The following is a 17,028-nucleotide window of genomic DNA, read 5'->3' on the forward strand; positions in this document are numbered from 1 at the left end:
GAGGTTACGAGTATTGCCCGGCGGACCCGGTATCCCAAGAAGAAGCACGTTCTAGTCAAGGGAGCACGTGCCGTGCAAAGAGATGATGATCATGGTTTTGAGCCTGGTTATTAAGAGGAAAAAGGCGATGGAGATGATGACGAGGGCGGTGGGATGGTATGAGCCTTCGGCCTAGTGGATAGTCTCAGACATACTACATGTGGGACCCATCCTCGATAGTATATACATTAGTGTTGTAAAATTTATCGTAAATAACATTTTTTTTTCCATATTTAGTCTTTATATATTGTTTCACATCGTAAATTGAAAGTGCGACAACTACCACATAAACCTAAAATCATAAGCGACCCTTTCACACATATTTTGTGCGTGCTAATGATGCCCTTTCACGCACAAATTTTGTGCGTGAAAGTCGCAAGATGTATTTCACCCTTTCACGCACAAATTTTGTGCGTGAAAGTGGGAAGATGTATTTTTACCCTTTCACGATAATTATTATTAAATCAAATATTTAAATTTGTACATTCAAATATAATAAAACACTTAAATCAAAACCCTATAAATATTATAAGTTTCAAAACTTGCTTCAAGCACTTTAGAACCCCTACAACGATGATTCAAACGTTTAGGTGAACTTGATGTAATGAGCCGACATTATTGTACGCAAAAAAAAGATATTAAGTTCTATATAAAATATTAATATTTCGGGATTTTAAAATATGACTAATCTTTGCCCAAAGTATGAAAAAAACGTGATTGGAAAGGTAGGCAAAAAAAAAAAAAAAAAAAGCACCCCAACATTAACGCACAAAATTAGTGCATACTAGTAATGATCCCATTCACGCACCAATTTAGTGCGTGGCTCCACTTGCAATTTTGCGGTTTAGTCCTTTCACGCACGAGAATTCGGGCGTGAATACTACTGCTTTTTTTTTTTTGGTACTAGTTTGGTTCAACTTTTTATTTTTTGTGCTACTTAAGTCGCGGATTCTTTATAGCTATATTTTTAACTATTACAATTTGTAGCTATGTTTTCCCAAATTAAGGTATTTTTTCAGATTTGATGCGTGTAAATTCATAAAAACACAGTAAAAAAGAAAACATATCCCTTGATTTTAGGCCATAACGTTGGGATCATTTAATTAGTTATTAATTGGTATTTTTTTACCATACTCTTCCATAAAATCATATTTTAGATTTCTTTTCCATAACCGTTTTCTATTCCTTCATCCAATCTTCAACATTCAAACGTAAAAATTAAAATTAATATTTGAAAACATTGACGACTTAATGTATTTGAAGTTTTCAATATTGATTTCATTTTTTATTTATCCATGTATTTGATAGCATAACTAATGTATTTGAAGTTTCCAATCAAACTCCATGTATTTTATTTAAATAGCATGTATTTGTGTGAGTAACAATTTACATCACTCATGTATTTAGTGGTAATGTATTTGAAGTTTTCAATATTAATTTCGTTTTTTATTTACCCATGTATTTGATAGCATAACTAATGTATTTGAAGTTTCCAATCAAACCCCATGTATTTTATATTAAATCTCATATATTTGTGTGAGTAACAATTTGCATAACTCATGTATTTGATGGATTAATTTGAACAAAATACATAAATATATAGAAACTTACTATGTATTTGTGTCACCCGTGTATTTGAAACTAGATGAACTGATGAAATTAATTTGAAAAAAATACACAAATATATAGAAAAACTTACAAAATACACCACCAACCACAACAATTGGTGGTTATATCATAGAACATACACAAATACATATATTTTTCATCTTCTCAAAACCCTAAAAAACTTTTTTTCTCCCCTTCTCTCGTGTGTGCTGCCATAACCATCACCACGGCCTGGAGCAAAAACAATCACTTCCACCAAGTTGATTTTGTGAAAGAACAATAACACAAATAGCGAAAATTTCACAAAACAAAGGAGATGGGATAGAACATGAACCACATATGCCTTGAATCGAAATAACCGTACTGAAAATACCGTTTCGAATTGCAATATCCCGAAATGGAAAATCGAATTTTGCAGAAGGGTGAAGAGAGGAAGAAGACGACTATTCTTTGGGTATTCATGTGATTCTTCCCTTTTAAAAAGGTAAGAATTTATGAAAAGAGAGAGAATGGTAATGTATATTAAGTGATTAATATTGTTACCATTAAAAAGTGCGGGGGATATGGGATTGGGGTGCTAATTTTTAGGTGTATTTGTGAAATGGTAATTGAAAGTTATGGTAGCTATAATAGTTAAATTAGAAAGTATTTAGTTATTATTGGTAATTAAAATAAAAGGTAGTTATTACCACTAATTATGTATTAAAAGTAGCTATAACGCGTAAAAATTCCTTCTTTTTATTACGTTGATTTCAAGATGACTAATGGACCATTAATTAGCCAAAAGGCGAATTGCCCTTCTTTTGGGATGGTCTTTAAATTTTGCTCCTCATATTTGAAATCATTAAATTTTGCCCCTTTGATTAAAATTTATGGGTTTGTGTTCGAACCCACAGTACCAAAATTTTAAAAAAAAAAATTCGCGGTGAGTTTAAATTTATTTATGCCCCCCACGCATACGATTGTGAAGAAGGAATTACTAAAGTTATCTGGGACCCGCATACTTATGCCTGCATAGCGGCGGACTTGGCATAAGTATAGGGTCCAGCAACTTTGGTAATTCCTTCATAAGTTTATGCCGGAGTCGAATAAAAGTTTGCCCATTAAAAGTATGCCCCGGCATAAACTTGTTAAGGAATTACCAAAGTTATGCCGGACCCGGCATACTTATGCCAAGTCTGCCCATAAGGCATGAGTATGCCGGGTCCGGCATACACGCGACCCAAACCTTGCCTTGCAATTTTTTTTAAAAATTTATGCTTGAGCGGGGGTTCGAACTCAGAACCTCATGATTTCTGCGTGAACGCTCAGAGTTGTAATGCGAAGGGCAAAAATTAAAAACCAACAATATGAGGGCATAATTCAAAGACCACAAATATGAGGAGCAAAATTTAAAGACCACCCCAAAAGAAAGGCAATCCGCGCAAAAAAAATGAAATGATGGATTGGTGATTTGATCAAACAACCAACGGGGGATTTGTCTCATTTTTATTACAAACTAGATGATGAAAGCCTGTTCTACACAAAAAATAGTATCATATTTTTCTTTTTAGTCTATCTAAAAAAGAATGATATATTTTTATGTTTAGAAATCATTTAAATTGAAACTTCCCCTTTTACCTTTAATAAAATGATTTAAATCCACACAAATATCTATGACTTGTTTTAGATCACAAGTTTCAATGATCTTTCCTTTCTTTTTTAAACTTCGTGCCTAATCAAACTATGTCACATAAATTAGGACAGAGAGAGTACCTTTTAGTAATATAATTATGAAATTTTTATTATAGAAAGTATTATAATTTAATTAATTAAAAATATCAATAAATTATTTTACTTAGTCCACTTCTCCTATAGATGACTTTCCTGGTTTGATTCTCCAATTGAAAGATTTGAAATACACCTTCTCCTACCGAGTTTCATGCCATCATCTACTCAACAACACTGAAAAACGCTTTCATGTATTAGCATCTGTTGTAGTCTTAAATTTTTAAGTATGGACCAACTTCATCATTTTAAGAAAATATGTGTATACGTTTCTTGACCGTTTATATTTCGCCTTCTTGATGTTATTCCTCATTATTTGTGTGAGATGTATGTGTCTAAAATTAGTGCATATTTATCCTTACCCAAAGGTATAAGTTTTAAATCTTTTGGTTTTATGACTTCTTTAGCGTTTTTTGTGTTCAATTTAAATCGTTATTTCTTTTGTCCTGAATTTCTCTTCTTTAAATTTTCTCTAAGCATACCTTTACCATTTTGTGAACTTATTATCATTATTTAAATGTCCTTTTTTTTTTTTTTTACAATTATCTCTTACTTCTTCACGTGGACTCCACCTTAATTTTTTTATTTTTTTTTATTTTAATTAATTATATTAGAAGAGTGGGTGGTTGACGACCAAACCCACTCTTCTAATATATAGTATATAGTAGAAGAAAAAGTACAATCATGTCAAATAATTGTAGATTTAGTTTTATGCAGTTTCTTCATGTGGTTTCTAGTGAAAATAATCATCTTGTATGCTCGTTTTATAGAATTATCTTGTATGCTCGTTTTATGGCAATGCTATCAACTTGGTCATTAGTGTTGCGGCTATAATGAAGAATGAGGACTCTTTATTTGTATTCGATTTAACTAGGCTCCCGCTATGTGCGGACTCCCACTATGTACGGAGTTGGGGGAAGGAATTTGGGACAAAGAAGAGGTCTATTATACGCGATGCTTCCTTGCTCGCGAAAGAAGCTGTTTTCATTGAACCTCGCGACTGGCCGGTCACATCACACAGACAATAACTTTACCAGTTATGCCAAGGCTCCTCCTTCATATTATATACCTATAAGTAGCAGGTTATTTGTTTTATTTTTCGGATTGGCAAATCGTGTTTGTTATAAACAATTGTATGTTGTTATTAATAACTTAACCCGATGGTATAAAATGTTACTGCACAAAACCTAAATTCCTTTATACTTCATTATTTCCAAATTAAATATATAATGTGCAACTTAATTTTTTGGTATTCGTCAAGAAAGGAGCATCAGGGCAACATGTTGATCTTTTAACTTTTGTTAAACGCAGTAAAGACTATTTTTATGCAAAAGAGTGGAAGTGAGTTCGTATTCTTTTACATGGAATATTTTATATTTGGAAATGTGATTCCTCAGGCAAATAAACACTATTTTGACCCTAACTGAAAAGAAAAATCATTAACTTGAAATGAAAGGGGTTCAAAAAGATGAGACGCAACAAGTTACTTATTACTATTTGTTCTTAGTAAAGTAAATTAAGTTATTCGATTCCCCTATTTGTTTACTCTTTCCGTCCTAAAATAAGTTTTATTTCAGCAGAAAAAGATTATAACAAAATAGTTATCTCTTTAGGAATTCAAGACAATAGAAATAATTAGTAATTATTTTTAATTATACCTTTATATTAAAAAAATTACTACCTTTTAGTAGTGCTCAATTCTCAACAAACATCTTATTGATTTATAAAAGCTTCAAGGTAAAGCTTTCAGACTTATACAGTATGGCCGACTCTTTTATAATAGGCTTGCTTTGTGAAAAAATAGTCATACTATACGCCAGCATTAATGAGATTGATAACGATTGGTGAACTGCTGAGCCCAGCCTACTTTCTTTGGATTATTATTAGCCCTATGTTATGTTCCCTACACATATCATTTTCATGTTATAATCACTCTTAATTTCAACCTTAACAGTGACAGCTGCCAAACAAAACCTTGACAGAACAGAACAAAGTAGAAAAAGCATTGTAGCGGTTGGCGAAAAAAACCAGTGGTTTGGTTTGAAGTTGGAAAAAAAATCACTATTGGTTTGGTTTGGTTTTTCAAAAGAACTTCATGTATTCAATTTTTAAAATATTTTATTAAAAATATTTATTTGTAAACAATTTATAAATATTTCTTAAATGTAATTTTTTTACTATTATCATATTATTCAAGTCAACTTAGAATTTTGAATGTCAATAAGTTTTATATCCTATGGATGTTAGTAACTCAAATAAAGTCCAAACCAAAATTAACTCAACACTAATCCTAACAAAATAAATTCAATTTACCACTAGAAATGACAATAATGTTGGATATCTATTCTTTAGTTTTGCATAATTGATTTAGAGAGTAAAAATACATAACTTAAGTTTTTTTTTCTTTGTCATATAATTGATACTTATTTTAGCATGACTTAGTATTTTTAGATTATGGTCATTTTCTTTTATGGCTTGTTAATTAGCAATATTTATTTTAACCGATTATATTAGCTTTTGTTGAATATTTTAATACAATGTCATCACTCTTCTCACATTTGGTGTTATTTTCTTAAGAAACACCTTAATTATATAATTGTATCTTACTAGGGCTAAAGAAATATTTGAAGTAAAAGTTATATGTTTTGTATCAAGACTATTGAAAAAAAAACCCGAAAAACCGAGAAAACCGAACAACCCGAGAAAACCCGAGGTTGAAAAACCCGAATTTTATTGGTTTGGTTTGGTGTATAAATTTTAAAAAAAACGCAATTGGTTTGGTTTGGTGTTTAAAAATACCCTAAAACCCTACTAGTAGCATTGTAGCGGTTGGCAAACCAAAGTCACTAGTTTGTTTCAAAAGAACTTCATATTTTTGACTATTAAATGTAACACTTTGATGTCTACTAAGCTGATGCTAAACCTGTCAAGTGGGCCAGGCAAGGCCGTTTAAAAGTGGGCCACAATGTTGGGGAAAGTGTCTGGCCCCTCCTGCCCGGATAGCTAAACGGGCTAACCGGCCTCGGCCAAGTTTTAGTTTTATTTAAAAAAAAAAAAAATTTAATACTAAAATAGACATTTACATTTACTAATAATAATAAAATTAACATTTACATCTAACGATAAATTTGCTAAACTGAAAAAAAAAATTAATTGTTGTTCAATTAAAGAAGCTAGCTGTTGTAAATACAGTCCAGCTTCCAACAGATCAAACTTCAAACTGTAGTATTACAAATCTATATGCTCTGTATAATAGTTGATAATTGTTATATTACGTAAGATTTATTTGGCTATTAGTTGATAATTGTAGCTTTTTTTTTTTTTTTTTTTTTTTTTAAATTGAAGTGGGTCGGTGCCCCGGTGGGCCATTACCCGGGCTCACTGGGGGGCTGGGCTAATGGGCTGTCCACCTTCTCTGGCCCAACCCCCTAATAAATTCAACCTAGCCCAACGCCTTACCCTTCTTAGCCGAGTCCGTGCCGGGTCGATGGTGGGCCGGGTTTATTGGGCCAGGTCCGGCCCGGTCCACTTGACAGGCTTATGCTACTGATAAAGAGTGGGGACATCCCAAAAACAGTGACGTGTTTGTTCAATTGCAAGTACATATGAAAATGTTGACTTATGGGCTAGCCTATTGAACCAACTTGTTTGAAACCCAGAGTGATCATCAAAGGCTGGTTCATGATTTTAAGTCGGCGAGTCTTACGTATTACTGTATTCGGTGAAGTACATCTACTATATGCATGTAAAAGAAAAAAATTAACGTTGTATATACAATATAATTTTCTGCAAAGGGAATTCAAATGAATCTCCTTCCGCCCCTCTAGTTCTGCCCACTACCACTCCTCTGTGATATTTGATATGATGTTCAATGAATATCTACTTTTTGATTTTTTTTTTTTTTAACTTACATGTAAAAGCTTGAACTAGAACTCACACCCACTGTTGAAGGCTACGTTTGCCATTGACAGAGATTCATGTTTCCCCCACTTTCTTCCACACAAAATTTGCAGTATTGAAATGCATCATGCAATTATCAATTATCATAAATCATGCAAATTGGCCAAACGCGGCCATGCTGACGTGGTAAAAGCTCTTATCGATGCAGTTGCACCGTGGAATGCCCTTACTCCTTCAAATGTATCTGCTGGTGACTTCGCTATGGATGCTGGTCATTAGGAAGCCTTTGACGTTCCTTCTCAATTCCGGTAATGCTTACTTTTAAACGTCGTATTCTCTTTCTTATGTTTTATATTTGGCTATTGGCTATACATTACACGCATCATTGTTGTTTTCTGCTATAAAAGTATGTCTTTCTCTAATTCTCTAACACTCTGTTTGGATGGTTGTTACATATTATTTTATAATGTATCGTATTATATTATATTGTATTGTGTTATTTGTATTGTATGGTACTGTATTGTTTGATGAATACAACACGTTTGGATAAATTGTATCATTTTCTGTCACTATATAATGTCACATGTCAGAAATTTGAAGGATAAAACTCAAAAAAATTAGGTTACGAGATAGAGCTACTATAAAAAAGTAGGGTAAATGATAAAATAAGATTATTAGATAATAAATAAAGACAAAATGAGAAAGAATTAAAAAAGGTAACGACACGATCATACCAAATCAGTTGTTACACAAAATGAGACTTTCCGTTACATAACCATGGATTTAACTATACCTTAAAATAAAATTTAAGTAACAATCAAAACAAACATTATATTTAAATTAAACTAACAACGCAATACAATAGGTAACAACCATCCAAACAAGCTGTAATGAGGTATAAGGAAATATATTCCCAGCGAAAATGTTGTATTACTGATGCAAAGTCGGGTTACTACTGTGCATCAATAGTATAACTCTGTGTTGTTAATACAATGTATGACTTCCTATATGAAACTCCACATAAGTAATAACAGCATCATTTTTTAGAAAATTTATGTATTATTCTCTATGCGAAGTAGAATGTGGAATTATAGTATGTGCATTAGAAATACCTGGATAAGATGACTTACATCGCAAAAATATTCTTAATGTAAGGGGATTTGTTTTGGTATCACATTTCCTGCATAACGATCTCTGTGTTGTTATCTAATGCATGATAATTCATGTACTAATTCGGAAGGAAACAGCCTGTTATTCTATCTTATTTTTAGCTGTATAATTCCTCTCGTTTTAAGCATAGGGATATATGTACTCTCTTCATTCCAGAGGCCTAGCTTGGGGAAAAAAAGGAGGGCTAATTCGGTTCGGATAGACTTCATTCAAGAACGTCACAATTTTATATGATGATGTTTTACTAATCACATCGTTTAAGACATTTGTTGACGTTTATATTTTATTACTGCTAGCGGAAGAATATAGTTAAGTATTGGTCAAAAAATTAGTGATGAAGAATGTTATCAGTGGGATGGCGTATACTGGAACATCACAAATGGAAAAAGTGTCATATAACTGGGGACAAGAGGACTGGTTCATATATCATGCAGAAAATAACATTCAAAAGTTCAGCTTAAAAAAAATAAAACAACATTCAAAAGTAAATAATTTATCATTACTTTTTAATTATATTATTGCAATTATTGTTTGTCTTGTTCCCCAACACGCCTAGGGAGGCAACGTTATATTAAAATTTGAAATTTGCAGTGAAAAGCTAGTACTAAAAAGGGCGACTGAAGCAATTAGTCTTTCAACAAAAATCCGAGGTTGTTTAGTTTAATATAACTGATTAAGCATGTTCATTGTTCAATATATAGCAATACAGGCAGAATTAATTCTTGGAACCATTGCAAGGAAGGAAAATGCTACGGGGAACTGAGACGGGGACTATTTAGACAATAGAGTTACTTTCAGTGAAGATAAGATTATGGACTCTGATAGTAAGGCTATTATGAGGGCTTGGGAGAAGCCATTGATGGAAAGCCCACGCGAAGGCTGTCTGCTCAAACGTTGGCCACATACTGAATACTAGATTTGGGATGGGCCTCGTTGATACCGCCATACAGCAGTATGCACCTTTATCACACTATTGTTGAAGCTCATTGAGAGGTCTATGATCGTATGATACGTGCTCGTTGGGGTGCCCAGGAGAATGTGAAAATCATATTTGGTCAGTGGCAAGATGTCATTTCTGAACATGAATCCTATGATGGTAAACGTGCACTTCTACCCTTCTCATTGCTAAAAGGCACAGTTGTACATAAAATTCATTTCCTCTCTTAAAAAAAACTGTGTAGAAGGTAGGGAATCCTTTCTCCTAAATGTTTATCTTCATGAGGGAATAATTTGATTTGGAGATACTTGCTATTGATTTCATCTGCTGATTGTTGCTGTTCCAATGACCCTAATGCCTCACAAATAACAACATACAATGCTTTATAACTTTGCTTGCTAGCAAAAACAATAACTCAAATAATAAGAGGCATACCTGCTAAAATGATCAAAGAGTGCCAAGTTGGTTTACTTCTTTAATTTGATGAAGCAAAAAGCTATATTTCCAATGTTGTAATAATCTTACTTATTCTTACATGTCAGTTAATTATTTAAGCTCAGGTCTCTTTTGCTAGGTTGAAATTTAGCATCTATCTGCCGCCTTCTTTTTCCTCAGTTTTGTGATTTTCTCTTATTGTGTATCTAATCTGTTATGCAGGCATATTTTTTGATACTTATGGGGAACATTACGAAGATATGCGGGAACTTCATCAATATCTTCCAAGATTATTGAAGCCTGGTGGTATATATTCTTTTTTAATGGTCTATGTGGAGGTAACCCTTTCTTTCATGTCGTTTATTGTCAGTTAGTCTCTCTAGAACTTGAGAGTTCGGGATATTCTAAGCAGCTGATACCATTACCAGTGAAGGATTGTTTAAGTGAATCAGTGTGGGAGGGTGTTAAATAGAAGTACTGGCAGTTAGATACGTATTACTTTCCTGTTTGTCAGTCTATGAGCGAATCAGAGTGATGTTTACGGAGCACCGATTGTGTGGCATCAGATGAATGCCTCCTGCAATCCTCTTCTTTTCTTGTTGTATATTCATTTTGTAACAAATTTTGGTAGTATTTTCCCTTATCTTTGATTTTGAGATATTGTTATGCTGCTTATGTTTTCTTAGCAATTGGGATTGTCTGTGTGGATCAATGCATTAAGTGGTTGTTTGGTAGGTAGATAAAATTATCTCAAGATTATAATTTTGTGATTAATTTATCCCATCTCTTGAGATTAATAATTCCAGAATTATGGGATATTTCATCTTTAAGTTTGTGATGCACTTTATATTTTATTTAGTATAAGATAAATTTATACTTTTTATTAAATATATTTAATATAATATAAAATTAATTCTATAATTAGTGTTGGGATATCTAGCTAATAGCGTGTACCAAACCAAAAAAAAAAAAAAAAAAAAAAAAAAAGAAGAGAGAGGGAGTATAGGTGTTTGACATTTGACACTTTATTTACCATTTCCGTAGCTAACCATTCTCTACAATTATTAAATACATGAGCTTTTTACAAATCCGTAAAAAAATCTCTTCCTTCCTAGAACCCAAATTGCTCCCCCGCCCCAGCCCCCACACGTTGGAAAAGTTTGATGCTTTTCAAAAGCTAACTATCCTCTACAAGTATTACATATTTTTTTTTCGAATTATTTTTACTTATTCAGTATTCTAAAAATATATTTACTTTTACTTATCATTTTAACATAGTACTTTACAAATCCAATAAAAAGCTCTTCTTCCTTCCCAGGACCAAACTGCTTCCCCCCCCCCCTTTCCCCTCCCGCAACACACACACAAGAGGACGAGGGTGAGGGGGGGGGGGGGGGGGGGGGGGCGTCGAGAAAAGATTTGAATTAGAGAACTGGTTGCTGTATCAGTGAACTCTGACTTATTTCAAAGGTAAATTTTGGACTTATTTTATGTACCTCAAGAATCTAACTTCCTTTGAATCCTTTCTCTGCTCTCAACCTTGTTCATTTGAGAGGAGAAGAGGTTGCATCACGCTCTTTGAACTAATTTGAGCTCTGTTTACAACTCTGCGAAACCCAACATATTTAGTGAATGTTTGAACCCTCTTAAGTTATACTCTTTCCGTCTCAATTTATGTGATATAATTTAACTAGGCATAAAATTTACGGAAAAGGATCAACTATACCCCTGTACTATCAAAAAAGGGCCAAATATACCCCTCGTTATACTTTGGGTCCAAATATACCCCTACTGTTATACTTTGCATACAAATGATACCTCTGACTTAAAATTTCAAAGGTGGGGCCTAAAAATTTTGGACTAATATTTTAATGAAAATCAAGAACGTCACTAAACAAACCCAATTTTACCCTCACCCCCTCTTTCCATATCATCTTTCACCATTAGAACCACTGCTGCACCAGCATCATGCCCACCACTGATTTCTCCGGTACAGCAATATTCTTAACTACGAAAACGGAAAGCTTCAAGTCACAAAGCACTTGGTTAACACAGAGAAACAAATCAACCACATCTTTATCAATTAGAAGGGGAAAAATGCAAAAATATCAGTGAACAGAAAGCTAGACAAACTAAATAATTCCTATTGAAATCACCAAAGAAGTAAAATTGACAGCAATCAAAAGGGAATTTTTAAGAACAAGCAATAAATTCTACTGATTTTTTTTTTTTTTTGAATTCAAGAACTCTATACAAGGACTAATATGGATGAAATAATTAAGAGGATATATCTTGAAATACCAAATCACGTGGAAAAGAACAGATTCTTAAAATAAGAAACAGGAACATTGATGGTTCTAGCAAGACACCTATCATGATGATGACCAAAAAGAAGAAAAAACAGAGGGAAATGGTGGGAAAAAGAAGAAATGTTGAAGAATATATTCAAATTTAACAAAATCTATAATTTGGGTATTGAAGATTGAAGGATTTTAGAGATGGGTTTTGAATCTTTTCGTGAGAATTTTGGTTTGGAAATTCGATTTGGGGGTTTTGGGTTTTCAAAAGTTGAATCTTCCCATTAAAACCACCAAATAAAGTAAGGTGGTGGGCATAATGGTGGTGTAGCAGTGGTGCTTATGGTAAAGATGACATGGAAGGGAAGGGGGTGTAAAATTGGGTTTGTTTAGTGAAGTGGCATGTAACATGGCATTCACTTCATTAAAATATTAATGATATGTGGGATTGGGTTTCACCTTTGTCAACTTTAACGCGAGGGCAGTATATTTGCGCCTCAAAGTATAAAAAGTGCGTATTTGAATCCAAAGTATAACGAGGGGTATATTTGGCCCTTTTTCGATAGTACAGGGGTATATTTGGCCCTTTTCCGTAAAATTTAAGAAATAAAAAAATTTAAATCTTGTGATTTAAAATAAGTCAAAAATATTTGTGTGGCTGTAGATATAAGAAAATGTATCATTCTTTTTTAGAACAGACTAAAAAGAAATATGTATCACATAAATTGAGAGAGAGAGAGAAACAAAAATAATGGGTTAAGAAACCTTCTCCTTTTTATTTTGTTTATGCTGGAGAAAAAGTTGAACGGTGCTGCTGGTTTTATAGGCGGAACTAAGAAACTTGGTAATGTTAGTTTCCTAGGATACTGTTCATAATAGATTACCCTCTTTTCTCCTAGTGAAATCATTTGTCAAACTTTAAAGGCTGTTGCTTTCTGGATTTTGAATGAAAAGAAATGGTCCCAACTTGTAAGTGAGATAGTTAGATCAGCAACTTTGCACTATGGATTGGGTTCTGAACCTATATTTCCAAGAAAATAATTCTATATTAAACTATAAGAACTTGAAAAGTCCAAATTACATATATATATATATATAATAGGAGCATGGAGCTAGAATATTTCATGCTTCAAAGTAAAATGCTCGAAATAACGGATCGCAAAACGACTGGAAAAGCATCCAGTTGAATCCCTGAATGCCTAATAGCACCAACAACTCGAAAGCTGATTTGAGAATATTAGGAAGAATAGGAACACTAAGCATGAATATTGTGAAAGTTCATTCACTGGGAACCTGGAGTAACTGTTGGGCTAAACGGTCCAAAGATACTCTTAACATGATGTGATATTGTCCGCTTTGGGTCAAGCCCACACGGTTCTCTCCAAAAGACCTCACATCATTAAGAGTATCAACACCTTATAAATAGCTCTTGTACTTCGTTCGCACACCCAATAGTAACTGCAATGAGGTTTATATCTCCTCTCAAGCCATGTTGAATCATTCAACTTCCATCATTACACACATGCTTAAACCTCCGTTCGAGTTAGCTATAAAGTAGAATGATATTAACTCTCGTTTGCGATTAATTCTGGATTGATGTTATCCTTCTCTCAATTTCGCTTCATACAAGAAAATTTATGCGCCTTTGATAGCCATTGGAAGATAAAACTTGGTTTACCTCTTACTGATTAAAAGAAACTTATTTTACTCTCCCTTGATTATGTTTGCCGCACAACATTTTTCCTAAATTATTTTAGGCCATGAATGTGTCATTACTCCAAGGGATACCTAATTGCAAGTTAAGACATGGTGCAAGTTGACCCCGACATTGCCTTCATAAAAAAAAGATATGGTCAATGACTGAGATAAGCCAGAAAGCCAAATTATATCCACCCGTGTTGTGTGGTTCAATACATAATTATATATGGCAATTGGCAAATACAAGAGCAGCCTTTTGCTGGACAAATCAACAACATTTTCTTTGTCTAGAATTGCCTAGGCCTCTTAATTATAGGTCAGGGCTGCTTGTTAAGTTGGTGCAATATTAGAGGAGTAACTGATTCGCACTAGTAATTATTTTAAGGAATATTAGCACTTGTACATTTAAGGTGAATAGCTAGCAGAATCAAGTCCAGCTGAAAGCAATTGGGCTAGCAACAACATGTTGTCCATCTGACCACTCCAGTCGAGCGAAGATAGTTGTGCCTGATGGCTTGGAACTAGCAGTGAATGTCACAGTGTAGGTTTTCTTTTCGTTCTTCCGACTGAAAGTAAGTGTTTGTGGATCAACCAGAATCTTCACTTCCTGTGTTTCAGAAGAGACCGAGGCCTTGTATGTAGCTGGGTTTCCCACGTTTGTTAGAGTCCTTGTATATCTGGTCACTGTGGGTGCACTACTATTTGCATATTCACCCCAGGCCGTTTCCAAAGGAATGGCAAAAGATGGGTAATTAAGATCAGCAACTCTATACTCCTTATTTTCATCACAGGAGATGTCTCTCTTCGCAATGACCTTGATCATACTCGTGCTGTAGTCCAAGGCACAAAGGAAGTTTATATAGTCATCGACTGTGAGATCATACACTAAACCAGGATTGACAGCTGCCGTTGGATTCACATGTCCAGCACCATAATCAAATGGTGTAGATGACATTCCTGTTGCAACATCGTCAATTGTTTTCCCGTTCTTGTATGTGCTGTAACTTGTAGTCATCAGTGCTGACCTTATAGCTGCTGGACTCCATTCTGGATGGGCAGCTTTGAGTAGTGCTGCTAGCCCACTCACATGGGGACATGACATGGAAGTTCCAGAGATGATGTTGTAACCGACAAACCTGGTGTCTTTTTGCAAACCAGTTGGTCCAACTTTATCTGTCCAAGCAGCAAGAATATTGACACCTGGTGCTATCAAATCAGGTTTAAGTATATCAGGTGTGATTGGGTTTGGCCCTCTGGAACTAAAAGCTGCAACAACTGGCGATGGTTGAACACCCAACTTGGTACCTCCAAATGCAAATGTGGCAGTTGGATTACTGTTAGAAGCTATGTACTGTTTGATCAAGTTGCCAGCAGTTTGACCAACTGCAGCTGTAGGTATGAAATGTGCATCAGCAACCAACTCTTCTCCATAAGTGTCTGTGTTTGCCAGAATCATCCCTATTCCACCAGCATCCTTCACAACCAAACCCTTTTGTGCCCTTGCATTCATCCCCCGGTCACATACCACAATTTTCCCAGCAACTTTTTCTGGAATTAGACTACCACTTGTGCATAAATTTCCATTTGATGCTTGGCTGGCATTTCCAGCATACACCAGTGGCATCAGAGGACTCAATACCTTTCCATGGTAAAGTGATACTCCATTGAGTTTTTTTCCATTTCCAATGCTAATATATGCTGGAAATTCACGGTCCATGGTTCCTGCACCTACAGTAGTTATCCATGGTGCAACATTAGATAGGGTCCCAGAGCTTGGACCGCCATTCCCCGCTGAGCACGAGACAAAGATTCCTTTAGAAGCTGCAGTAAATGCTCCAATTGCAACTACATCCTTGTAATAATCAGAAATTGTGCCACCAAGGGACAGTGAGAGCACATTTACACCATCTATGACGGCCTGGTCCATCCCTGCTAGTATGTCGCTGCTAAAACATCCTTCGGCCCAACATACCTTGTATGCAGCCACTCTTGCGTGTGAAGCCATTCCCCGTGCTGTACCGGCAGCATAACCAAAGAGGTTAGCTCCGTTTACAACCGAGCCAGCTGCTGTAGTTGCAGTGTGTGTACCATGGCCCTCATGGTCCCTTGGTGACTTGGATTCCGTGGTCTCATCAATTGCCCCGAGAGCTGCTTCATACCCTTGTGAGAAAAACCTCGCACCAATGAGTTTCCGGTTACAGCTTGATGCAGCGAAGTATTCGCTAATTTGACACGTGCCCTTCCAGCTCTTAGGGACTGGACCTAGTCCAGTGTCATCAAAACTTTTTGATTCAGGATAAACACCTGTGTCCAGCACACCAATAATGACCTCACTCCTTGCCTCAGACTGAGGAAAGAATGACATACTTTCGCGTCCTCCAAGTCCCATAAATGAAGGGGATCGAGTGGTGTGAAGCTCATATCTCACTTCCTCATGGACCGAGAGAATTCCTGGTTGCTGTTCAAGTGATTTGGCTTCATCAGCTGTTAGCTGTGTTGAGTAGCCATGGATGACACTGTTGTACGTGTAAAATATGTTGGCGCTCTTGGATACCGACTTCAAAGATGAGTCATACCACTGAGTATGATCATCGAAATCAGCTGGCATGTTGGACTTGTCCATGTGAATTATGTAAGTCTTCTTCAGGTTCTGGCCTGCATCAACAAACACATGAAACAACACTAGGACTAGTGTTGAAAGAACCATGACCCTGAGTCTTCCCATCTTTCTGAAGGTGAAATTTAGTTCTCAACTGAAAAGGAAGAGTTTTTTTTCCTTTGGAGGAGAGGGGGTGGGGTGTTGGGTGATTGGCGCTAAATGGCTATCATATGTAATATTGAATGCTGATAATGGTTAACTGAGGGGAGCCTCTGGGGGCTTATTTATAGAGTGGCCAAGGAGTGTTCGTATATAATTCCTTGGCGTCAAAATTTCTATGTTTATCAGGACCCACTTAGTTGACATATTGAATCTTGTCAAGAGATTCAACAATTTTAATCTCCCAATAAAATGATGCCTAGGAGAATCTCTTTTTCTATGAATTTGGGGTGACAATATCGTTTTGTACTATGCGTCTGATGCAGAGTCATCAAGTAGAAGGTAACATTGTACGCTGTCTATCCACTCGTGTATGTGGCTTTTTACCTTTGTATACTATAATAGAGAACATTGGCCTT

General features: G+C 35.1%; 1 protein-coding gene and 1 pseudogene across 1 annotated transcript; one reads left to right on the forward strand and one right to left on the reverse strand.

Annotated features, from left to right (window-relative positions):
• The first annotated feature begins 9,097 nt into the window (after positions 1-9,097).
• Positions 9,098-10,580, forward strand: LOC132035337 (protein arginine N-methyltransferase 2-like; annotated as a pseudogene).
• Positions 10,581-14,036: 3,456 nt separating this feature from the next.
• LOC132033455 (subtilisin-like protease SBT1.7) lies at positions 14,037-16,697 on the reverse strand. Its single transcript, XM_059423433.1, has one exon. It carries the CDS (start codon positions 16,574-16,576, stop codon positions 14,279-14,281), a length of 2,298 nt encoding a protein of 765 aa, XP_059279416.1. The 5' UTR covers positions 16,577-16,697; the 3' UTR covers positions 14,037-14,278.
• Positions 16,698-17,028: the final 331 nt, after the last annotated feature.

This window comes from Lycium ferocissimum, chromosome 10 (assembly GCF_029784015.1).
Source record: "Lycium ferocissimum isolate CSIRO_LF1 chromosome 10, AGI_CSIRO_Lferr_CH_V1, whole genome shotgun sequence".
Classification (NCBI taxonomy): Eukaryota; Viridiplantae; Streptophyta; class Magnoliopsida; order Solanales; family Solanaceae; genus Lycium; species Lycium ferocissimum.